The sequence below is a fragment of the Eumetopias jubatus genome, unplaced genomic scaffold, assembly GCF_037043125.1.
Source record: "Eumetopias jubatus isolate StellerSeaLion01/CBP00866 unplaced genomic scaffold, mEumJub1_p1.0 scaffold_5, whole genome shotgun sequence".
Classification (NCBI taxonomy): Eukaryota; Metazoa; Chordata; class Mammalia; order Carnivora; family Otariidae; genus Eumetopias; species Eumetopias jubatus.
In genome coordinates, this window is record NW_028274811.1 from 21,988,235 (window position 1) to 22,014,828 (window position 26,594).

At 41.4% G+C, this 26,594-nt stretch overlaps 1 protein-coding gene across 1 annotated transcript; it reads left to right on the top strand.

The window, feature by feature from the left end:
* Positions 1–3,549: 3,549 nt before the first annotated feature.
* Positions 3,550–3,795, top strand: CTXN3 (cortexin 3). Its single transcript, XM_028103700.2, has one exon. It carries the CDS (start codon positions 3,550–3,552, stop codon positions 3,793–3,795), a length of 246 nt encoding a protein of 81 aa, XP_027959501.1.
* The last annotated feature ends 22,799 nt before the right edge of the window (positions 3,796–26,594 follow it).

Sequence of the window (26,594 nt, forward strand, 5' to 3'; positions counted from 1 at the left end):
GGAAGCCAGTTAGGATTGAAATACGGCGGTGAGTACCTGCGGTTCTCTCGTACTTAAAAAAACCGCCTTTGATTATTATTAACACTTAGGACGGTTATGTCGGGAAGTCCTTTGAAATAATTTACTCGCCCAGATTTCTCTATTCGTCTGAAAGGAAGATTTCATTATTCAGGTAGGAGCCGTCGTGAACATTTTACAAGGATCATTTTTGCCAAAAGGGGACATTTCACTCCAAGGCAGACATTTTAAAAATGTTGCTGTCTTTGAATATTTGGGGACTGTGGTAGTTCAGTGATTAGATTTATCTCTTTTTCTGCCTCTTCCTCCATCCGATGCTGCCTTCAACTTAAATGTGCTGTGGAGCTTTCCCAATTTGTAAATTACTGATTCGCTGATGGCGGGTTTAAAACCAAGCAGGCTCTTCGAGGGATTTCAACCAGTCCCAGGCAAAGCTGTGAAAGAGCTGGCTTTTCTTCCTGGGTCTCCGTATCCCCATATCCCTTTCTAACCATCTCCGGATGGTGTCATCTGTACCTCCCTTCCCCCGCCCTCCCCAGGACTTCCCTACTGGGCCGTCAGCCTTCAGTGCCCCATGTCTGCTCCCCCTAAACCCCAGTGGCCCCTCATTTCCAGCAAGACCCATCAGCCCCCTTTCTATCCAGCTACCACATTTCGCCTCCTTCAAGTAAGTGCAGTTTTCCCAGACAAATCCTTGCTAAGTTTATCAGGAAGGGGTTGGAGGGTATATATATTTATGTTTTAGCAGGCTTCCCAAAACCTGTGAGGAGGCTGCAGAGAGGGTTAACCCTATTCTTGCATCTGCTTTTTAATCAGCATAGGGTGGTATCCCTGCAAATTAAAACTGATTTTTATATCATTCTAAGGGTTGGCTTCCCTGGGAAGAAGCCAGGCTCCAGACTCATTTACAGGGAGACGGGAGAGGGAAATGGGGCTGATAACCTGAATCAGGATGACTAGGTTACTTGCTGGGGCTTCTTGGAATGCGCGCCCATCCCCGGAGACCCCACATGAATGGTGGACCAGCTCAAAAACATGAGTTACGGAGGAAGCCTAGGCAGTGTGAGATGATGAGCTAGGAGAAAAGGAGTTGGCATTTTGCCTTGGATGAATGACAAGGCTGGGGACGACTGCTCCCGGGCATCGAGACGGCTCTCATCAAGTGGACACCGGGGGTGAGAAGCGGAGGACTGACTACGGTATCGCTCTTCTGGCCGCCCAGCTGGTGGCCGGGGAGTCATCACAGGCTCAAATTTTCCTCTGTCTAGTGGTTCACTGTTTTCGATGAACTTCACAGACCCAGAAATCTTTATGTCATAGGTTTACACAGTTAATGGGCTTCAATTTTCCTCTAATTCCTTTCTGGACTACATCATGTTTTCTTACAGAACGTCCTGAAAATGCATAGCTATCTCAGCTGTGTTAAGAAGAGACAAAGAAAGGGACTCTGGCCTCATTTGGGCTGGAGGGGAAATGGACACAGAGTGGGACTCGAGTAAGTCCGTGGGGGGGGGGCAGGGTCGAAGAGATGGGGTGCTCAGTAGGACATGGGGGGACAAGTGGGGACATGGTAGGAAGGCTTAGGTATTCATTCCTTGAGCAGCATGTGACTTTCTTTGGACCCAGCCCTTGGTGAATGTTATACTCGGTATGAACAAGCCTAGTTTGGATATTTCTTGGGTGTGCAAACGGCCCTTCCTGGAAGCACTAGGGATTCCTGCATTGGAAGCTCTGGCCACCCTTTCCTGCCCCCTCCCCTCAGCCCAGTTATCTGCCGAGACTTAACACCCAAGGTTGGGAGGGTGCTTAAAAACAAGCAAACCGAACCCAACCCAATCCATCAGCATCCTCTATATCCCTAGGGAGCTTCTTTTTAAGAAACACCATCAAATTTTATCCCGATCTTGCTTCAAAACAAAAATGAATGATAAGCAAATCTACCACAACTATTTCAGCCTTAAACAAAATGTAGTCACAGAGCTGCAAGATATTCCTTCCCCCCAAATTGGTAACTCCTTCCTTCCAGATGCTGGTTGCAAATCCCTTTATAAACTGTGCCTTAAACTGTGATTTTATAAACTCTGAAGTGTCAACACACATGCAAGCTGTTATTATGACCACTAACGCTATACTTCAAGGCAACAATTAGAAGTTAACAGTAGAAATATTGTGTTCCAGCTTTGGGTCATAATTTCTATTTTTATTTGGTTGCTCATTTTCATTGAACATCATTTCTTTTGAATCCATGTTAATTCCCATAGCTGGCTACTCTCCTATGCAATTTTTCTTATAAATAGACTCATACATAGATTTAGTTCAACATCTGAAGTTTTTATGGCCTTTTGTGTATACTACTCCAACTTGCCTTTAAAGACAAACGGTAATATCCATATATCTTCACTTTTCCACCAATACAATGGAAATGGTGATAACTTATCTTTTCTTTCTCTTCCTCTTTATCAAATGGTTTTAAGCAATAGGAAGCCACTGTGAAGTTTTTTTTTTAAGAAATGCAGCCAATCAATTCCTTCTCCCTAGCTCGATTCTCAAGGTGCTTCTCGGGGACAAGTATTGAACCTGGTCTTTGTTTTCTGAAGAAAAAAGAAAAGCAGCTGGAGCTTGGTGGTCAGGGAGTCTGAGATGCCTCCTTTCTCCCTTGGCCCAGGCAAGGGAAAGCAAAGGAGAAGCTTCCTGGCTTCCACGGCCATATCTGAAGCAAAGCAACTCTTCGTTTTGTTCGTTTTTCTTTTCTGTATACTTTTCAAAGTGTTTTCGCAGACATCCGTCCTCATTATGGCACCGTGAGTGAGATACACAGACATTTCTGATTCCATTTTTACGGCTTCATGACCCCTCCAAGGGCCCATACTCACTGAGCAGTAAAATGGAGGCCAGAATCCGATAGTCCCTGAGAGTTTCTCTGCTAAGCACCTTTTCCAGCCTCAGTTTCCTTCCACCGGGGCTGTAGAGGTCTCTGCTGTCTCAGAGCTCGTGGTAGAGTGGTTGACCTATGTTGTATTTAGCTGCAGTCTTGGCACATAGCTGATGTTCCATCAATGGTATCATTATGAAAATGATGTGAAAGTCATATTATTAGAGGGATTCTGGAAGAGACTTGGCAGGGGGCCCTGGGTTTGGATGTCAAGTTGGCAGCACACCCTGAGGTCAACATTACCTTGCACATTTCTCATCCTCTGTACTCTGGTTGTCTTCCCCGCTCCGCCCTCCTGGCCCCAGGTGCCTGCCCTGAGGACAGTCTGGTAATTTCATGCAAGTGTAAAATATTCTTTCCCATAATGACACAGAATGTAGCATGTCTGGTGAAAAAGTTTAGAGATTCCTCATTTTCTCTGACGAACAGGACCTGTGAGCGTGGAAATCCAGTTGCTCTTTGGTAGTTATCCCCTCCCCTTCCCTTTCTTTCTCCTGCAGATAACTCAGCATCTCCACGGCGCAGCCACCATGATCTCAGCAGACTGATGATGGAAGAAAAGGAAACTGGGAGATCCCGTGCTCCTGCTTCTCCGGACGATGGATGGAGGACAGCCCGTCCCTTCACCCCTAGTGCCCCTTGAGAACGTGTCGGCAGATTCTAGCATGTCTCTAGAGCAGAAAACCACATTCGTGTTTGTGATTTTGTTGTTCATTTTCTTGGGCATCCTCATTGTCAGGTGCTTCCGGATCCTTCTGGACCCATATCGGAGCATGCCGACCTCAACCTGGGCCGATGGACTTGAAGGACTGGAGAAGGGGCAGTTTGACCATGCCCTTGCTTAGCAGAGGGGAGCAGGAGCCCCTCCTGAGGAGGTGAAGTGCGGCATGTCTTGGTGAGGAATTCTCTTTAGTCAGTGTTCTCAACAAACCAAGTTTTAACAGCACCTGGTCCTAGACTTCCAATCCCTCATTTATTAAACATGCTGTTAGGTTAAAAGCATTTGAAGGATATTGGAGATGAAGGTTTATAACACCCGCCCAAAATAGGAAGGCTTGAATTTCCATGTTTCCTCGGCGAAGGAATATCGCTGAACGTGTGCGATGGTGAAAGCAAGAGCCTCAGCACTGACACAAACTTTGCCATAAAATGAAGTGCTCTCCCACCCAACCAGAGAATAAAGAATGGGAAGGATCTGAAATGAATCCGGTCACAGCGCCATGAAGAGCATTCCTCGTTCTGAGCATGTCTCTCAGTTGGTTTACTTGCACGGGAATCCGGGTCCCGGGCAGAGAGGCTGGGCTGGGTGAACCCGGAGGAGCATTGGGAAGCCAGCGGGTGGGGGGCGCTTAGCACAAATGGTTCCCTGCCTGGAAAAGATGAGTGAGGATGATCTCATTTTATTTCTCAAGTACAACTGAATTCAAAGGCTTATGGAGGTTTGAAAACTCTCCACCAGGCCAAGTACATTCTAGGTATTCATATTAATTAGCAGTGTAGAAGTAGCTATACCTAACCTGAATTGACTTTCTTGACACAGATGATTGAACTAATGGGTTGTGAGTGCAGCTACGAGTTGTTGTTGTTTGTTTGCTTTTTCTAATAAAAAGTTAATTGTTTAGAAGAGAAGACTGTCACAGTCTTAAGAGGAATGTATGTTTGTGATGGAATAGAGCAGCCAAATAAAACTTCTCAAGAAACGGTAGTGTCTCCTTTCCTGTTTCACTGAGACCCATGTACTGGTGGCAGTGTGTGATACCGAGCGCGGAGGGCGAGCCGCGTTCTGAGAGACAGAAAAAGCTGCAAGGTCATCGAGTTCATCCCTCTCCCGTTTCAGAAAGGGCTCCCACACATCGTCCTGCGCATGTACAACCTATTCTAAGCACGATTTAAGACCACCGAGGAAAGAGCAATGTGAACACTTCTTATTCCAACTTGTCTTGGTAGGAAAACCTTGTCTCTACACCAGACCCCTGAGGCTGTATCTATAATCTCTGTCTTGTGATTTTCTCCTCAGCCAGCCATCCTATTTTTTATTAATTAAAAAAGTCCAAAAAGTCAACTATGCCCGAAAAAGCAGCCCTTTGTAAACTTTCTTCCTTGTCTTCCCTTTTTATTTTTATTTTTATTTTTTTTAACGTTCTTTGGAGGGTCTGCTGTCTAGATTCCCCCTTCCCCATGTTCCACTTGACTTTGTTTTTAAAATTTTTTTAAATTAATTTTTAAAAAGTAATCTCTACACCCAAAGCGGGACTTGAACTCACAACCCCAAGATCAAGAGTCACACACTCTTCCAACGGAGAGAGCCAGGCGTCCCTCTTGACTTTTTTTATTAAAAAAAAAAAAAAGTAACAGCTCTATTGGAATATAATACACATACCATAAAATTTACACTTTGAAAGTGTACAATTCAGCAGCTTTTAGTACCTCTCCAGAGTTGGGTGACCATCACCACTGTCTAATTCAATTCTATACCCACCAGTAGCAACTTCGCATCCCCTTCCTCACAGCCCCTGGCAATCTCGAATCCACTTTCTGTCTCTGTGGGTTTGCCAATTCTGGAAACTTTATTTAAATGGAATTATAGAATACGGGGTCTTTTGTGTCTGGCTTTTTGCACTCGCATGTTTTCAAGGTCGGTTCATCCATGTGGTAGCATTCCTTTGCAGGGCCAAATAATATTCTATTGTTTGGCTGTACCATGTTTTGTTGGTTTATCGGTTGTCACGGTTATCCAGCGGCGAGTATGACTACTGCTGTGGACATTTGTGTCCAAGTCTTTGTATATTTTCCGTTCTCTTGAGTATATTCCTAGAAGTGGATTTGGTGGGTTATATTCTAACTCTATGTTTAACTTTTTGAAGAAGCTGAGACTGTTTTCCAAAGCGGTTGCATCATTTTACCTTCCCACCAGCAATGTATGGGGCTTTTGGTTCTTTTCTTAACTCTCTCCAATGACCCAGATTTCTTGTTTAGCTATAGACTTTATAATGGAACACACCACTTCAAGAATGAGTCATATTAAAAGGAGAGAACCACCTCGTGGTATCTACATACTGCTAGTTTACTGATGCTTCCGAAGATCCTTTGCTTCCAGATCTAAAGCAAAACAGTGATGCTGATCTGCAGTCATCCCCTGGTCTGTGACGTCACCTGAGTATTTTTTTTGTTTTACTAATACATATTTTTTAATCCACTAATTAAAAAGTTTTCTTTTTTATTCAAATGTCCCGCATTCCATGTGTCCCTATGCAATTTTTTCCTATTTTATTGGGTCTCTTTAAACCCATGCAAGTATTTATGAACCACCTGCTTTGAACCTGGCCTTTCTGGCACAGGGCCAGTTCTTGCTCTTGAGTACCTTTCAACCTTGTTGGAGACCTAAGAAATGAAAGAAGGCATGGGTCTGAATCTTTGTGACGAGATGGACTTATGGTTCCCATACTATCAAAATCATCTGGGACCTTAAAAAAATATGTATGACCCCCCCCCACTAATTGTTCTTATAAAAGTTGTACTTGATCATGGTAAAAATGTATAAACATCACGCAAAAATATAGAGTAAAAATCCATAGTCAAAATTCTGCCTCCTTAGGTCACTCTAATTCCAGTTTCTCTAGGGGAGCTTGTTGAAAATGTAGAGTGCTACAGCCTTCCATCCCTAGAGGTTGATTCTGTGGAGCTGGGTGGGTGAACAAATGCTGTGGGAGACAGAACACGGGAGCGATGGACACGGGCCAAGACAATCAAGGAACTCTCCCAGGACACAACGATTCAGGTGTGATGGTACATGTTTGAATGTTTGGTATAAGGCTTTATGCAATGGAAGTCATTATTATGAAATAAGTTATATCTTCACCTAATAGGATGGAGATGTTTGGGGTATATGCAAAGGAGGAGAGGAGGGAAAACAACAGAGTAAGGAAAAGGGGTGTGGGTGTGGAGTCTGCAGCCAGGAGAGCAGCCTGGCTGGGGAAGATGATTGGGGCGTAGCTGGAGCTTGTGTGGAAGGGATAAAGGTGAACACCAGAGTGTCCGCAAAAGCAAAATGAAGTGTGGGAGTCAGTGCAGGTTGGCGAGAAAGAAAATGACACGAGGAGTGGCTGTCAGTTCCAGTTTGTGTAGGCTTCCTCAGGGCAACGTGGGGATCTGCTTCTATAATGGGAACGGACTGAAATAGCCACCTGCCCTCTGAGGCTTGGAGCCCAGGACTGCCAGTAAGTGCAAGGGGGCCTCCCGAAGCCTGCTCTTCTTTCTTTCCTCCCTTCATTCCTTGCTCCATTTCTGTTTTTCCTTCTCAGATTACTGCTCCTTGTTCAACCTGCCCTCACTGGGTCTCCCGTGCTCCACCCCTCCCTTGTCCAGAGCCAGAGTACCATAACAAGCGATAAAAAGCTTTGGGCTATTCAGAGTAAATCGATCCCTCTGGTGAGAAGTGCTAACTCTCTGTTTTAATTACTCACAGCTCCTTGGGGTGAACAGCATATTCTCGAAAGGTCACATAAGCCCTCCTTTTCCCGGCTTTCTGGCTTCAGGAGTTACAGTGCAGCACTGTGCCTACCTTACAAGATATTTATAACAAGTGCAGCCGCCCTCTATCGTGTATATCTGCGTCCCAGGAGGAAGAAATTACTTCCCCAAGGTCACTCTGGAGTAGAGCTGCCTTTTTGATTCAGAAAAATGTGGCTAAATCATGCTCTGTCTAAGATCTATGCCCCGTCTATGCCCCCAAGGGACCCCAAGTTCTAGATCAACATTGCTCCCTCCAAGAGACCTTTTTTAAGTATCTTAAGCATGGAGCAAAGTAAGTCCGACATGGGGTGTGAAGCAGATTAACTTGACTCCTGCTGTTGAAGTAATGAACATTCCAAGCCAGATCATTCTTTTACTATTTTTAAGGGTTAAAGCTGAAACAAAATAAGCAACAGTTTTAGGAGGCAGAAGTTGGAACAGATGCTTAGGTATGTAGGAAAAATATGCATTCAAGTTCCTTTTTTATTGGCTTCATTGCATAGTGTTTTATTGAAACCCTGAAGCTTTCCTATTGTGAATATATTGATAAATTTGGGGAGATGAGAAATTTTACTTGCCCACCGTAAATCATTTTTGAAAAACCCTGTGGTGAAGAAGATGTCAACTTCCCAAACTGACATGTAAAACATATTGAAACACAATTATTTTCAAAAAAAATATTTTGACCCCAGAGCCCTGAATAAATTCTGAGATCTGATCTATGAGATTTGAGGGTTGGGTCTTCTGAGACAAATTATGCACAGGATGGAGTCTCAGTTGTTGATCAGTCACAAAGTTGTAGAGTAGAGCCATGATCTCCGAAGTGCCCAAATCACTAAATGTGTATATGCAATCTGGGATTAGGTAACCCATGCCGGAAGTTATTTGCTCCTTGTGAGGCGTCAAAGAAAGACTCCCTAATCTTGGTGTCTCTTGTTTCTTAAAAGAATCAATGAATGATTACCAGAGAGATATCTACCTCTTCAAAAGCAAGGCTTCGCCATTCTACAGCGTGGGTTGGCCCGATGAGCCAGGGTCCAACATTTCAGCCAGTCTAGGGTCCTTTCCAAGGTCATTTTTGAGACTAGCGTTCCCTGGCTGGATTGAGTATAGAATGGGAATTTTGTTTCCAGTTTCCTGCCATAAACTACACTCATGTCTTGTCACAAACACCACGGGATGCTATTGTATCCCTCCAGCCTGGAGCCTTTCCCACTATCCTGAGGGAAGTTGCTGTGCTTTAGGGTGGGAGAGGTTCCCTTTAAGCTATCGTTCAAAGGTGATTTCCACCCTCACTTTTTCTCTAAGCCCTATTGCCCAGCCTAAGAGCTCCAGATTTATGCCAGCTTTCAAGAAAGTGGCTCTCCCTGGATTCTTTGGAGCCTGAAAAGCTAGAAAGAAACATTGCTGCTGTCTATTTCAACCCCCTCACTTTGCTTATAAAGAAATAGAGAGGCCAAGAGGTCAAAGGGCATGTTCTGTCATCTCTGCCTACTGGTTATAGCTCTATCACCTCACGTAAGTGGTATGAGGAGGAATTCAACCAGAATGGGCGGGTGATAAATCCACGAAGTGAAATGATGTCCATGTTCTAACTGTCATGATGGTTATTCTTAAATAATCTCTCTCTCTCTCTCTCATTCTCTTTTGGAGGGGGACACAAACATTTCATTTCTTAAACAAACAAACAAACAAAAACCCTATGGATACTATATTTTCCTTTGAGGTATTCTCAAACTTCAGACTCAGACTTCCGGACACCCAGAAGTATTTCTAGGTAGATTATAAAGGATTCCTTAGCAAAGAGTCTGTTTCTCAAAACACAGGATAATCAATCCAGGGTAAAGCTGCAAAGTGTCTTTATTTCCAAATAGACTTTTGAGCTGTGTTTCTTAGCTGAAGAGGCAGACGAGGGAGATTACAGCATAATGTTCATAAAGGCTTTGGCTAGGGCTCTATCTCTGGCTTATCAAAGAGATGTCTGATCCTCTTGGGGCCCAGACAGAGCTTCAGAAGATACACAATGAAGTATTTCAAGCTTGAAAGTATTCTTTATCGTTTTTTTTGTCATGCATTTTTTCCTAGTTACTTCACTTTTTCTTTCCCTCTATTTTCTGATAAGTGGAGTGTTAGAAGAAGCTTAATGTAACATTGAATGCAGTGCTTCTCTGGTATAGGAATATTAATAGTCCTTAACAATCACGACAAATGGCTGCCTGGCTTCTGCCCGACCACATCCAACTTCTTCAGGAGTCCATTCTGCTTCTTGTTTCTTGTTCTTTTTTTTTTTTTTTTTTTTTACTAAAACTATTTCCCTATCTACCATAAATGTGTCTTTTGGTAAATTTTACCAACTAGACATTGTTTTTTTTTTTTTCCCCTGAAGGGACCAAATGTAGTTACTGTTGAAAACGATGGATGGATCTCTCCTCTTTCTGCTTGTTCTTCTGGAAGAGGCACTGACAGCTCTTTGTTCTTTCTCAAAGATGTGTGTTGAGAGATAGGATCTGTCATCCCCTAGGAAAATGGTTGGATGGGTTTGCCTGCACATTATTATGAGAGTGGGATTTCCTATGGACGAGCTTCCTCTCCTGCAACGCAACCCATGGTGTGCAGGCATTATCTGGTGCTCTTTTTGTGTTGCCCTGTGGGAGCTGGTGCAAGAAAATGTGGGTGTTGTAGGTGCTGTGATTGCTGGGATGTCCACTGTCTCCAAGTCTCGTGTCATCTGCCAGCATCCGTGAAACCGTATCGGGCTAAATTGTCAGCTTGCAAGTTTGGTAAAACCTCAGCTCCTTTGTAGCTCTTGACATATCAGTATTCCCCCAGGATAAAAACAATTCCAGTTCCTTTAACCATCTCATATGGTCATGTGTTTCGAATCATCTCTTGCTCTTATCAAACATTCTGGATGCTCTTTGGTTTAACTCTGTCTCTGCTGAATAGAAAGGAAAATAACAATCCACCTGCAGTCTGACTAAAGTGAGTGAAAACAAATTGTCGTTTATTTTGTTCTGAAAGCCACATGTTGTGAGACAGCCCAAGCTGAAATGATCTTTTTGGCAGCCATGTTGCTGTTGACTCATCTTGAATTCACAGTCAGCCTAAACTCTGGGGCCTTCTTATCTATGCCAAGGTGAAAATTTATGTATGCCAATGTTATGTCAAACATAAGTTCCCATCCTGTTTTTGTACAGGTTTTAAATTTTGCACCTGAGTCCAGGAATTTAAAATTTCCCTGTTGTGATTTCACTGTATTCCATTTAGACTACCATTCTAGGCTTTTTATAACTCGATTCCCTCATTATCCTATTCAGTGGGCTCACCATCTTTGTGTCATCCATAAATTGGCCGAGCAAGCCATCTATGTATTTATCCACGTTAGTGATCAAACTTTGAGCATATCAGAGCTGAGGAGAAAGCCCTGGGCCACGCCACAGAGATCCACAGAGTGCATTTAAGGCATCAGTTGGCAGTGGTAATTGTAAGCAACTGTTCCCCACAGAAGCTCCACAGAGATGCTCCATGGAGGTGCTCCGCAAGGGGTGAGCCTGAAGCACAAGGACTCATTTCAGTCTGCAGTGGAGCTTAGGAAGACAGGGAAACCACCAAAGTGATATTTGTGTAACTTTCAGAGCTCAGCTGAAACGTTAGGGATCCAAATTGGCAAGTGGGAATCGCACAAATGTCAATAAGGGACTCGATCCACATTCCCTCAAGCTTAAAACTCTGAGTCAGTGAAAAGACTTTTGGCGACGCCCAAGTCTCTGCCCGGCACTGTCGCTCTGGTTATACATGAAAATCATCATGTAATATCTGCCTAAGGAACACTTCTCCCGGGGGCAGAGATCATCAATCATATGTGGCTCCAGCCGAGAAGGCACGGACTAGGGAAAGCGTACCCGCCTGGTTCTCTGGCAGCCTGGGTTCATGACTTGTTCCATGATGAGCAAGCTGGGAAGCTTTCTGAAGTCACTTAATTCCTCTGGGCCTCACTTTCTTTACTTGTAAATTGAGATGTTTGGACTGCTAAACCTCCAAATACCCTTTTACTTCTTAAAAACAAAACAAAACAAAAAAAACACCTATAGCTAGAAATGTAGGCATCATTTACAGAATGCCAATATGAAAGGCCCTTGAAGGACTCAGATCTTATGCCCCAGGTCGCGTGGCCGGTGGGGGGCAAAGTGAACATGTGAACCTGGTTTGCCTTGAATGCTTCCCTCTACAAAAAAGCACTAGGAGTCAAACCAAGAGTGAAAACTCTAAAAATAAGGGAAACTCCAGAGATAGAAGGCAGGTTTTCTAGAAATACTTGTTGAACCAACATTCTGCTGAAGGTTTAGTTGTTATTATTGTTATTTTTAAGAAACCACCTGGAAACAAGGTTTTATGGGCTAGAAAGTGGCCTTTGCCACGGCTGGGAGGATGTCTTAATATAGTTGAGTTTTGTTTTGTTTCAGATACGCAGCCTGTTCACATTCAGCCTCTAACCCTCCCTAATTTTGTGACCTTGGGAGAACGGGTTACCTTTCTTAGGGTTCATTTTTCTCATCTGTACAATGGGTATGAGATTCCTAGCATCTCCACCGCCACCCAGTTTTTGGTTTTTTTTGTTTTTGTTTTTCACAAGGACTAAATGAGAAGTTAAGGATAGTCCTTGACTAGCAAGCTTTTAACAAATGTTGGCTTAATGACTATGACAATGTGGGAGGGGTCTTTTACCTGCATATCTCCCTGAGATGCTAATTTAGATATGTGCCTCAAACATAAAACTCCGCCATTAAAAACTAGGCTATTGAGGGCAAATTTGATAAAATTGTGCTTTTGTGGTTTATTTCATTTGTTTTTCCAAGTTCAGGATATAATGAGGAAAACATCCATTTTTAAGTGAAGATTACTTTGAGCCCTGCACCTAATATGATAAAAGCTTTAACTTTGAAACTAGCATAGACCTGTAGGCATTGAGACACAAACCTTCTCTTTTTTCATTCCCCGGAGGTACTCTTTCATCATTTTTTTTTTTTCTTTACAAGAGCCAACTTGCAAAATCTTTGGAAACAGAAAGGGTTCACTCTCAGGTTTCCAATCATTGTTTTGCTGGTGACCTTGGTAAAGTCAATTGAATTCCTTCATGGTCCCTCATAAAGTGGAAATAATAAATGGGACGATTTAGCAAATAAGTCAATGATTTTTTTGAGTGCTTAAAATCTTGCCAACATATTAACTATCGAAAGATGAATATTTAAAAAATAATGAATTTGTGTTTGTGTTCCAAAAAGAAAGAAATTAGACACTCGTTTTATTGATAAAACAAGAAACACTGCACATGTGGCAAATGCTGCTTCGTAGTCCCCACGTGACATATTGGATTCTGAATTCTGGAGAATTGATTGTGGATGTTTTCTAGCAGGATAATCCCTTCCTTGCCAGCCTGCCTCCCCCTCTAAGATAAGTAAAGGCTGTTGCAGGTATTTTTAGTTTTAAATTAGTTTTAAATAGGGAAAACATTAATCTTGTGATTACCCTCCTCACAGAGTTCCAAGACTCAGCTTTCACAGAGGTCGCACTGTTCCTTTGAGTGATCTGTAACTGAGGTTTCAAAGAATACCCAGGAATGAAACTATGTGTTGATTTAAATATCTCACAAGGAGGGCAAAATATGAGAATGATATGTCCTCTAAATTTTGCAAAGGAATTCTTGGCAATAACTCTGGCTGACTCTTTAAAATTGGATAGCTCTCCTCAGGACTTTGGACAGTTTTCCAGGATATCAGGTTATTGGCCATGGCTTTTTGTAGTGAGGTTTCTATGGGGCAAACACCTCTAGGAAGAAACCTCCAATTGGTGAATGCTATAGGATATACCACTGGGAGGCTGAGTGGAGTAGCTCCCGTGGTCAGCTGCTATCATCCCCCAGCGAAGTTTCTCAAAATGTCATCTCTCCCTTTCGCCCTGGGAAACACCTGCCTATTTCCTTGGGTTGTTCTGCATTACTAGATCATTCTCTACCTTTGCTTACCTTTCCGGGAAATTTAAATTTAAGAAGTGAAAGCTTCCAAAGGCTGCAAAATCACATTTTTCATTAATCTATTAATTCACTCATCAACCTATATCCCTAGTGTCTAAGGGGTATCAGGCACTGTGCTAGGCCCTTGTTAGGTTTACAGAGATAAATACAGAGCACCTACTCTTAAGGGGCATACATTCTAGGTGGCAAGCAGGAAAAGGTTCAGATTCTGATGACTCACTACTTAATAATTTTTGAAGAAGTTAGCATTTTGATAAAATTTTGCCCAAGATGCATCTTAAATTCAATTTGTGTGTGTGTGTTTTTTTTAAGATTTTATTTATTTATTTGAGAGGGAGGGAGAGAGAGAGAACACAGAGCAGAGGGACAGGGAGAAGCAGACTCCCTGCTGAGTGGAGAGCCTGACGTGGGGCTCGATCCCAGGGCCCTGAGATCATGACCTGAGCCGAAGGCAGACACTTAACCAACTGAGCTACCCAGGGGCCCTGATATGTGTTTTAATTTACCTTCTAGAAACAAATTACTCTCTGTTACTTTATCAGTGGATATAATTTTAAAGCTTTTCATAGAATTCAGTAAAATATATATGAGCAAATGTTACTGATATATGTAAATGTTCTTGAATGAGGTATTCATATCCCAGAACTATCCAATGCTTCATTTCTAGAAATGTCTTTCAGGTGGATTTAAAGAAAACCTTTGGATTTAGGCCAAATGAAGAATTGTAAATTCTAGGAAGTTGAATTAAAGCAAGTAAATGGTGGTGAAAAGAGTTATCCATGTAATCCAGACCCCTTCTCCCCTAAAGGAACCAGTGCTAAAGTCTATAAATGGGGAGAGGGTTGATATTCAGATTACCTGATCCATAAGCAGTATCCAGACTGCCTGAAAGCTCTGATTAATTTCGGGATAGGGATTACTGTTATCGTCCTTATTTACCTCATATTTCCTAGCCACCATACTGCTTTAGATATAACAGATATTCACTAATTATTTGTCACATAGCACAGAAGAAAATTCAGGTAAGTGCCCAAATGTCTACTTATCACTCATAGTAGTAGTCACTAACTACTGGTGGTGATAAACTTCTATACTCTGACTCTTAAGGTCAAAAACATGGAAGGCCTGTGACTGCCTTTTTCTTTCTTTCTACCCACTCTCCCCCATTTAAAAAATTACTAGTAGGCCCTCTGTGAGCAAATTTTGTTTTGTGTGTGTGTGTGTGTGTGTGTGGCTTTTCCTCAGGGTTAATTTTCATTAGGGATAAATTTTGCTTTCTAACCATCCTTTGAGCCTCATGTAAATGACATATTTAAAAACAGAAATATATTAATGGTTTTGTCCCTTTTAAGCTAATCCCTTTTTATATTAAATTTCTGCTTTTTAAAAGTCACTCCCCAGCCCCAGTTGGAAATGGAATTTAGTATAATAAACATTTACTTAATAAACATACCAGGACAGAAGAATTGGGGTGATAGATTATCTTACAATTAAACATCCACTGGCAAAAACTAACCAACTCTTTTTCAATTTAACTTGACTGAATCTTTTTGGCTGGCAGTCTTTCTGCACTCAGCTGAACTGGTACTCTTCATATTTTAAAGAGACACATGGATTTCCAAACTGAATCTTTAAACCCCTTACAGCTTGGTCTCCGCTATAATTCATTAATTCCCTTCTGCTTGTTCGAATGAAAGGAAAGGCTTACAGAGGCGGGATGAAATTATTTTGTTAAAAAAATCAATAACAAATTTTAAAATGTATGTGGGGCCTTTTTGTTCAAGGAGATCAAAATTCATTGCATTATGCCTTACACTTTTTACATTTTCATGCATCTGTTTTCTCATATTATCAATTTGACAGCCAAGGCTCGAAGTTGCTGTGCCATTTTCCTTTGTTCAATAATTTATTTGACAAAAAAAGCACTGGAGCATTTCCTGCGTGGAAGGCATTGTACTGGACATACATCATATCAGCAACATTGGCTTTGATATGTTTAAAATCTAAGAAGAAAGCTAAGGATCACAAACATCCAGCAGACTACGGGCTGAGTATGGGCAAAGAAAGATGGGTCCCTGCTGGTTGGTCATAATGAAGGAAATGCCATTTACCTTAGATCTTGAAGAGTAGGTGAAATTTCAATAAAGCCAAATCAGAAGAAAGAGAAAGAACGAATGACGTGACTTAAGAGGCATAAGTCTGGAAAGTGGTAGATCTGAGTTCTGGCCACTGTCAGAAACTCATTTCATGAGCTTCAGGACCCCAGGTCTTCATTTATACAATCAGGGATTGGGCTAGGGGCTCTTCAACTCCCCCCACCCAGCATTGCCATTTCGTGACCTTGACAAAGCATGGAGTTAGTATGGATGGTCTGGAATGAGCACTAATCAGGTTGAACTGGTGTCTGGGGGTCCATGTTGAAAGAGACAGTAGTAGACTTTGGTCTTGAATATCATACTGAGATTGCCTTGAACAATATTAACAATAATAACAATATGTAATATTAAGAGCAAGAACTTAGGGGTCTGCTCCACCCAGGGTCTGACATTCAGAAGATAGCACCGAATGGCCAGATACTTGCAAGAGGTTTTGTCACTCTGTATTTCCAATTACTCCAATTAGTAGCTTTAGAAAAGTTTGGTTACTTCTTACTCTTCTCAGAGAGGAACCTGTTCCACTGTTTGGGATCTTTAAGTCACAATATTATCAATCTTGGCATCTCAAAGGAGGGGCCAAGACCCTCGAATGGCATCAGAAACCCTTCCTTCTACCCTGTTTTTCCATAAGTTGCTGGTTTTGTCAATAAGTCAGTAGGTTTAGGAACTCATGAAAGGAGATGTGTTATTTCAGCTTGTGAAATATTTGTGAACGATAACCTTCTCTAAACCAGCTTTGGTCAAGTTAAAGTTAAAGTCACTGACCAACTCCTGTGAAGATGCTATTTGACTTCCACAACCTCAAAAAGAAAGGAGCGGGTGTGGGGGAGATTCTTCCAGCCAAACAGAGTTTCATCTCACCCTGCATTACCTTATTACCCCAAGGCATCACAGCTAATATATGAAGGAGCAAGGAGCTGGGGGGCTATAATGCTATAACAGTTCGGACTTTATTTGCGAGGCAGAGAGAAGTAATTTTGTGTGTGTGTGTGTGTGTGAGTAGGAAATGGTTTGATTTGAGCCTTTCATTAGGAAGACTGACTTGGAGACAGAATGCAGCATGGATGAGGGGCAGCGGAGGAGGGAGACTGTACAGGCAGAGAAATGTGCTAGGATGTGCTTTAGGAGGCTTTAACCAGATGGTGATAGTAAGACTGGAATGAAAGAGATTCAGGAACTGTTGAGAAAAAGACTAGAAATGATCTAGAACAATGCCGTCCAATAGAAATATAAAGCAATCCATACATATACTTTAAATTTTCTGGTGGCCACATTAAAACAAAACAAAAAGAAATAAGAGAAATCAATTTTAATAATATATTTATTTAAGTCAATACATCCAAGATATTGTCATTGCAACATGTAATCAATATAAAAAAGTATCAGTGAGATAGTTTACATTCTTGCTTACTATACTAAGTGTTTGAAATCTGGTGGGCACTTTGCCCTTACAGCTCATCACAATTCAGACTAGCCACATTTCAAGGACTCGATAGTTACATGTGGCTAGGGGCTACCATATTGTTCACTGTAACTCTAGAGTAACAATAAATCGTATATCAGTTGGAGCCTGGAAGCAGAAGGGGGAAAGTAGGTGAGGGTTTGAGTCTCAAAGAAGAAGAGTGGCTCCTTTATTAAAACTGGGAAATGTTAAAAGATGTGTGTGCCTAGGGAAAGAGAGTGAACATAGGGGATGATCAAGGAATGATTCTCATTTTGACTTAGAGGTGCCAGTGGAATAGCTGTTAAGAAACACCTGCAATTGTATACAGTTGCCTGCAATTGTAAAGGAAGGGTTACGGTTTGGCACGGAGGACAGAACTCAGCATGGAGCTACAAACTTGGGAACTTGTTCTAGGGGGCGTGACCAGTGAATGGTGGTATCCAGGGAGGTTACCAAACTCGGGGAGAGGAGAGAGCCTTGAGGAATGCTGCAGCTGGAAGGGGGGCAAGAAGGAAGACGGTGTGGTAAATGAGAAAGGGCCACATGCAGGGGCCTGGAGGGAAAGCCAGGTCCGGCCGTGCCAGAATGAGGGGCTACTGAGCTGAGGTTTACCCAGGATTCAGAAGGCACAGAAGACAGGAGAGAAAGGGACGCACCATAAGAAAGCGGTAGTAAGGAATGCCTGTTTTAAGTTTGAGGGTCATTCTGACATGAACTGGCTTTAGAGAAACTACTGTGTTTCTGAGTTTTCGTTTTCTAACTATAATACTGGAATAATACAAGGTAACTCATATTACTTGTTTCCTCTCCTATGTGCCAAATACTATGTCAAGAGCTTTATAAACATTATGTTACTGAATTTTCACAAAAGCCTTATGAAGTATATTTCAGGGGTCATGCTGTGATAGGGTATTATTAAATGATAATATGGCCTAAGGACCCATTTACGACTTATGCTAAACACCTTTCTTCTTAATGAGGTCGTCAAGAAGTAGAGAGCTGTATATGGGATACAGCAAATAGCAGATTCATAAATCTATGTACATACATTTTTTTATCCCCCTCCCCAAATAAACACCATTTCTGTCAGCTTACCATGCTTTCGTAGGCTACTGGCATATTAATCCTCCTAACACCAAGTTATTATATTAGGGTTTCTCCTGAAATCAACTTTGCCATACTAATTTGGTCTAAACTCTCTTCGGTCAGAAAATGACAAAGTTAAAAAATGTCTAGGCCTGGGGAAAGATGACATTTTAGGATTTTGGCAGAGGCTAACCTTGATCATTCTTACCTTGTGTTTGGCATAAACCTCCTATGATTTCATTCAGACCTTGCCTCCTTATATCTTCTTAAATACATTATCTGTCTTCTAGAAACAGTCTAAAATGACATTTTTTTTTTCAAGTTAATAACAGCCAAACTTTTGTGTAAGTTGCTAGTTTGGAAATAACCTATGATTTTCATTCAACCATAGCAAAATAGTTTTTAAATATCCCAGGATTCTGTGAGTTAGATGCTATCATTATCCATAGTTTACAGAGTAAGTCTAGGCAGAGGACATTTTTGTTACTTGCTCAAGATCACACATTTTGTTACTTGCTCAAGATCACACAACTTACACAAGTAAGTTGGAGATCTGGTATTAAAAGACTGTGTGAATCCTGTATATTAACTAATAGGAATTAAAATAAAAACTTAAAAAAAAAACCCTGAAGACAGTGTAGCTTTAACCACTCAACTACATTATATTTCAAAGAGAGAGCATGGATGTCTGGAATGCATACAAACAGTCTCAAAAGTTTAGGCCCCACTTTAAGAACCAATTATAATTCCTTAATCAAATTTATGAGTTAAATGGAAATTTTGTTATTTCATTATATCAATGCTCATTTATTCAGTATCCATGATCCAGCATACAAGAGAGCATGTTGTAATGCATAATGATCATAGAGTCCTTGCCCTTGAGTCATCTATAATCTAGTTGGGGAGACAAAATGACACACAGAACAGACAGCAATAAAAGTAAGTGTGTAGTTAAATGCTAAGTCATGTGGTGTATTAAATTGTATACTAGAAGAATGCAAAGGGGGAGAAGGCAGAGGGCCAGTGTGGGCTGGGAAAGACTCACAGAGCATCTTAAATGAGAGAGAGCGAAGCCAGATGAGGCAAGGAGAGGAAGCATACAATCGTCAAGGAAAGCAAGCTGAAGCTGAATGAGCCCAGAGAGGGGAAACGAGCATGCTGGGATGGTTCCTGTTCCTCATTCCTCTCCTCGTTCTTTTCTCCCTCACCACCCCCCCACTTTCTGTATACACACACATTCCTACACACATACATGCTTATGGTCGCCTATGGATGTGTACTATGTGTGTACACATAGATTCACCTCCAAATAATACCTGTCTTACACAAGTATTAAGATATTTCTGATAAACTCAAACATGACGGGTCGCTGGGAGACGACAATTTGTAATTTTTTTTTTTTTTTTGCGAGAGAGAGAGTGGGAGGTGGGGAGGGGGCAGAGGGAGAGGAAGAGAGAGAATCTTCAGAAGGCTCCACGCCCAGGATAGAGCCTGATGTGGGTCTTGATCTCATGACCCTGAGATGAGGACCTGAGTGAAATCAAGGGTGCAACCCTTAACTGACAGAGCCACCCAGGCACCCTCAATTTGTAATTTCTGAATCTGCAATGGATGACCCATAAAATGAGAGGGTATGAGAGAGAAATAAGGTCTTGGCTACCCTTGACTATATCCAGCAAAACCATCTTCCTTTCAGAAATCAAGGACAGGCCAATACTTACACTAGGAAGATATTTTTATTAAAAAAGAACTCTTTATATGGCAAAATAGATTGTTTTTTGATTGACATCATACTTTACCCTTAACTTGTATACATTTTTGGCTTATCATTGCTATAAGCAATAGAAAGAAAATTGCTCTGTGATATTATCCCTCTGTGTTTGGCAATAAAATCCAAGAAAAATAAAATATTCCTCCAGTACCGTGATTTAGGTGACTGAGATGAAAATTTCCAGTTTTATGGGTTGAAGTAGAGTTGTGAATCATGGGTGCTGTTCCTGAAAAAGCTAGGTTTCTGTGACCAAGATGAAAAATTCTTATATAAAACTCACAATATCCTCTGCTGCCTTGATTGTGTAAAGCAAAGGGACCAGATTTCTGCTTTTATTTTTTTAAAATTTTGAAACATAGTGAATTGGGTTTGATTTGCCACAGGAGGAATTTTACAACTGGTAAAAAGATATTGCTTCATATTTAACTGAAAACTACTGTAAACCACGGACGAGGATTTAAAAGCTGTCTTATTTCACGTCAATCGAAGGTGATATTCTTGTTCTGTTACTGTATCTTAAACAACCCTCTGTGAGCAATCTGTGAAGGAACCGCCATGTTTGTATTCTGCAGATGCACTCAACTGGGCAATTCTATTTGGACGCTATCATTATCTGGAAGTTGACTAACATGGTAGAACCAGGTGGCAAAATTGATTCTTTTCTTTTACAAAACCCATTATGAATTTATAGATGTTATAAAAGCCATCAGCAGTAGAATTGTTTCTGATTCCATCAATAGGACTTTTTCTGTATCTGAGCCTTTGTGTCTGGGTGTGTAACTAAGACATTCGCCTCTTGGAGTAATCGCACATACTCTAGATTTCTAGAGTCACCCTCCCCTTAATATTTAAGCAGAAAGTTCACTGACTCCTCACATCTTGTTGGAAATGTAGAATATTTTCCAACAGTGACACTGATTTTTGTTGGGGTTGGTTGGTGAGGGATGTTGCTTACATCTTTTCTGGAGGACTTCCGACTTCTGCTTCTTGTTCTATTGAATTCTCAATCTCTTGTCAGTCTTTCACTTGCTATCTGTCAGGCCCTTCTGCACTATTTCACTCCGCTTACACTCTCTGAATCTCTGTATTACCAAAATACCTCTGGCTCTAGGCTATGTGTGTAGTCGGTTTTCCTGAAGACCTGTCAGGGTAAAGGAGAGTTATATAAAATGTACAGCATATTTGATGGAATCTAACCTTCAGTGTTAGACAGCCTTGTTCTTGAACTGGATCATTCCCATTACAGCTATTTTTCACTGGTTATATATTTGACTTTGGCCACATTCTACTGTCATGTTGCTGGGTTCTCCTCTTTTTCTTCAACTGTTTCCCGTCTCTCTTCACCTTACCAATCTTTAACCCCCAAATTCCTGTAGAATAGTTTATCTATATCTCAAAATAGGAGAATATTACCAGAAGTTGCTATATGAGGCTCTGCTCTGAAGACATTATCTTTGTCACCAAAACACTCCATGATATGATTTGTGTGGTCAATTCATAAGTTTAAAATGTTTTTCTAAAGAGTGATACATGCTGAAAATATTACAGAAGAAATGATATGCCTGGGGCTAGTTTCAAAATACTCTGGGGGAGAGGAATGGGTAGAGGAAGAGATGAAACAGTGGTGATGATGAATTGTTGTATCAGAACTGTATTGTGTCAATACTGATCATGCCTGTTGAAGGTGGGTGATGGGTACACAGTGGCCCACTACATTTTTCACTCTACTTTTATTTTAAGGATTTATTTATTTATTTTAGAGAGAGAGAGAGAGAGAGAGAGAGAGCTTGGGGGGAGGGGCAAAGGGAGAGAGAGAGAGAGAATCTCAGGCAGACTCCCCACTGAGTGTGGAGCCGGCCTCAGGGCTAGATCTCATGGCCCTGAGATCTTGGCCTGCGCCGGAATCAAGAGTTGGATGCTCAATCGACTGAGCCAGCCAGGTGCTCCATTTTTTTCACTCTACTTTTGTATATGTTTAAAACAATCCCTAATAACTAATTTTGTTCTACCTGATATACATAACATATAATTTATATATAATTTGTTAATATATACTATAAAATAAAAAGAATTGTATGTATTATATAATAATTATACCATGTACAACTATATATAATTAACATAAGCCAATCTAAGAGGTGGGTAAACTAAAAATTAGAGGGTAAAGGCAAATATTGGATGAAAGACAAACTTAAAGGTACCCTAGAGATAATTTAAGATGGAGAGATGCAGTGATAACAAAGGCATTAATTATCTTTCAGTGCACGATAAATCAGAACAAAATTTAGTGGCTAAAAACAGCAAATATTTATTATCCCCAAATCACATGGGAAAGAATCTGGGCACAGTCTAGGTGGGTGTCTCTGGACCAAGGTCCTTCACAGGGCTGCAATCAAATTGTTGACTGGGGCTTAAATTATCTCAAGGCTTGACTAGGTAAGTATCTTCTTCCAAACTCATTTATGCAGCTCTTGGCAGGTCTCAGATCCTCACTGGCTGTCGGCCTGAGAGCTCAGTTCTTGGCCCACATGGCTCTCCCCATTGGGTAGCTCCACAACATGGCAGTGGTTTTCTTTAGCGAGTGATTGAGAGAGCAAGCTTAACACGGAAGCTACAATCTTTGTGTAACCTAGTTTCAGATGACATGCCATTGTTTCTGCTGTGTTCTGTCTCTTAGAAGCATGTCAGTAAGTCCAGGCCACAAAGGAGAGGATGACATAAGGTGAAAATACCTGGGAGATGAGGCCCAGTGGGGGCCATAAGAGAGGCTGCCTGTTATAGCCTGCACTTTAGGCCCCAGGAATTCACATTCCTTCGTCATTCAAAATACATTCACCCCCTTACAAGGTCCCCAAAGTCTCATTCCATTATAGCAGTAGCTCAAAGTCTAGAGTCTCATCATCTAAATCAGGTCTAGGAGTACATGAAGCTTCTCATCTCATGAGGCATAGCTGCCTTTTTTTTTTTTTTTAGGATTTTATTTATTTATCTGAGAGAGAGAGAGAAAGCACAAGCATGAGCTTGGGGGAGACAGAGGGAGAAGCCGACTTTGAGCTCAACGTGGGGCTGGGGCTCGATCCCAGGACCCTGGGATCATGGCTTGAGCTGAAGGCAGCTGCTTAACCGACTGAGCCACCCAGGCGCACCCTCAGGTAGAGCTTCTTAAATACAGCAATTTGTGTGCAGTTTCTCTCAACATACAGATCCGTGAAACTAAAGGTCCATCTGATCTGCTCCTGATACATTCAACACGTAATGGTGGAACAGGCATAAGATAACCATTATAAACATGTGTGGTCAGAAAAAGAGAAAAATGGTAGTCACAAAGGAGATCGGGGTGCATAGCAATTCAGAAATCTAAATGACAAAATGTTGGAAATTCCTTGATTGGGTCCAACAATCATTCTCCATGGCTTTTGGCTCTGCTCTTGGGTCTGTATTGGTCAGCTCAGGCTACCATACCCATACCATAGGTTGAGTGACTTAAACAACAGAAGTTTATTTTTTCATAGTTTTGGGGCCAGAAATCAAATATCAAAGGACCAGCAGTGTTGGTGTCTGATGAGACCTTTTGTCCTGGTTTGCAGATGGCCACCTCCTCACTGTGTCCTCACGTGGTCTTTCCTCTCTCTGTGCATGTGCAGTGAGAGAGGGAGAGAGATCTGGTGTCTCTTCCTCTTCTAAAAAAGATGCTGTTCCTATCCAATTAGTGCTCTACCTTTATGACCTCATTTAACCATAATTACTTCCTTAAAGGCCCTATATCCAAGTACAATCCCATTGAGGATTAGGACTTCAACGCCTGAATTGTGGGGGACACAGTTTAATCCAAAACAGGGCTCTTAGTTCTGCTTACTGAGTCATCCTTCTTTTTTCATGAAAGATATCATACATTTGCAAATGAGTAGCTTTCCCAGCCTAATTTCTCACATTTTGGGGGATCCAACTGCCTCTTTGTACTTTTACACCGTTTCTGTCCTTTTTGCACACATTTAATCTCAAAGGGCCTTCTCTATGACTGAATAGTTCTCTGAGGCACTACCTTTGATCTTCCTGAGGTTTCAAAAGATTTTGCAGTTACACCCTTGGCTTCATCTCTAGACCAAGGACACAATATCATGTCTTTGGTATTTTTGCCAAAAATGCACAACTGAATTTAATCACGAGGAAACATCCAACAAATCCAAATTGAGGGAAATTTTACAAAACATCAAGCCAATGCTCTTCAAAAGAGTCAAGGTCATGAAAGACAAAGGGAGCCCGAGAAACCATCCCAGACGGAGAGAGACAAAAGAGATATGGCAGTTAAATACAGCATGGGGTCCTGGACTGGATTCTAGTCCAGAAGATGGACATTGGGAGAAACCTAGCAAAATTTGAACAAAATATGTAGATTATTTAGTAGTAAAGTAATATGGAAAAGTTGGGTAAAAGGCATATAGCACTATACTATTTTTACCACTTTTTGGTAAGGGTGATATTATTTAAAATAAGGTTTGCTTGTTTTTTTAAGCTTTAAATAGTTTACCAAGGAGTAGTTATGTGAAGACATGAAACTTAAGAGTGTAGGCTAGGAAGTGACGAGTAGTGCAGGAATTTTCTGAAGAACAAGGTAACAGAATGTATCACCGCTAATCCTAACCATTCTAAATTTTGGGCCACCAAATTAAACTAATTGTGGTCATGAAAATATGGTCTATATTGAGCACTGAGGATCTATGGTTGACTTTGCTGACTTTATTTATTTATTTATTTATTTTTAAAGATTTATTTATTTATTTGACAGAGAGAGACACAGCGAGAGCAGGAACACAAGCAGGGGGAGTGGGAGAGGGAGAAGCAGGCTCCCCGCGGAGCAGGGAGCCCGATGTGGGGCTCGGTCCCAGGACCCTGGGATCATGATCTGAGCCGAAGGCAGACGCTTAACCGACTGAGCCACCCAGGTGCCCCTGCTGACTTTATTTATTTTTCATAGGTAGCTATGTAAAGATACAAAGATAGAAATCTCTTTCCCATCCCTATCATTTAGATGCCAATTGAACACGAATAGAATTTGAGATAAATTATTCATTTATAGACCACTTATTTTATTTTCATAATTATTAAATAACAGACCAATAAATATATAATATGATACACCCAAATAAGCAGGGATGCTATAGCAAAAAAAAAAAGTCTTATCTCTGTAGGTTTGGATGCTGGAATGCTGTTATGACAGTAGAATGTTGATAGACCGTCTTACACAAAATTACACAAAGAACAACAAAGAATGGGCGAAAGAATGGGTACCAAGGTTCACAAATCCAGGTTTAGAACTGTTTGTTTCGGGAGCAGGGGAAGATGGAAACTTGTGCAGAGCATGAATGGGAGACAGAGGAAGAAAATGGGCCTCTCCAAATTAGATCGTTACAGGAATGTGTAAACTGGGGTGTACTTGAAGTCTGTGCTGACATATGAGGATATACTCACCTTGAATCCGGTGAGGGTGAAAAAAAGGGTATTTCCAGATAGACCCGATTCAAAATTGGAGTCAGATCACAGGGGTTAGAGCAATATGAACCATCTAGTGCAGCCAACTGCAAGAGTTGAAAAAAATGGTAGGCATGGGATAGTGGAGTATAGAATAGTCATTAGAACAGTTCTTTATCATCAGATAGATTCTGGCTCTGCCCCTTACCAGTGATATGAGCTTTGGAATGATAATTATTCATTCTGATCCTTGGTTTGGCATAGTAAAACCTGTCTCATAGAGTTGTTGTGGAAATTAATTGAGGACATGTATATCAAAAGTAAGACACACATATGGTTTCACTCATATGTGGAACATAAAGAATAGCACGGAGGACATTAGGGGAAGGAAGGGAAAAAGGAAGGGGGGGGGAATCAGAGAGGGAGACGCACCATGAGCCACTATGGACTCTGAGAAACAATCTGAGGGTTCTAGAGGGGAGGGGGTGGGGGATGGGCTAGCCCGGTGATGGGTATTAAGGAGGGCACGTGTTGTAATGAGCACTGGGTGTTATATGCAAACAATGAATCATGGAACACTACCTCCAAAACTAATGATGTACTGTATGGTGACAAACATAACCTAATAAAAGAAAAAACTAAGACACAAAGTAAACATTCAATGAATGGCAGCTTTGGTTTATGCGATGATGATGGTGATGATGAAACTAGGCCACATCTAAGCAGACTGGTGTTTTGGACAGAGGTGTCCCACAAAGACACCGGGTAACCAAGCAGATAAAAGGAAAAACTTGAAAAAATTTTCATAATTGTCAATATTTTGTGGGTTAAGGACCAAAATTATAGTTTGATGAACCTTAGAAATTTCAGGGTTCCACTCAAACACTACAGATCCTTGGACAAATCCGGAACAATTATTTCTGTTTTCTCTGCCCACAGGTAGAAGTAGAACTAACATATTCATTTTATCACTAAGGAAAGGAGGAGAATTTCATTACCTCAGCGTTTCTCAAAAGAAGCACTCTTGATTTTTTGGGTCAAATAACTCTGTACTCTGGTCCTCTGAAGTATGGGTGGGTAGGGAAAGCCAAAAGGGAGAGATGAAGTCACCAGCAGTTGAAGGACCCTGACGATGAATTTAGCAAGCTTGCATTTCAAGGGCTTGGACTGAAGTT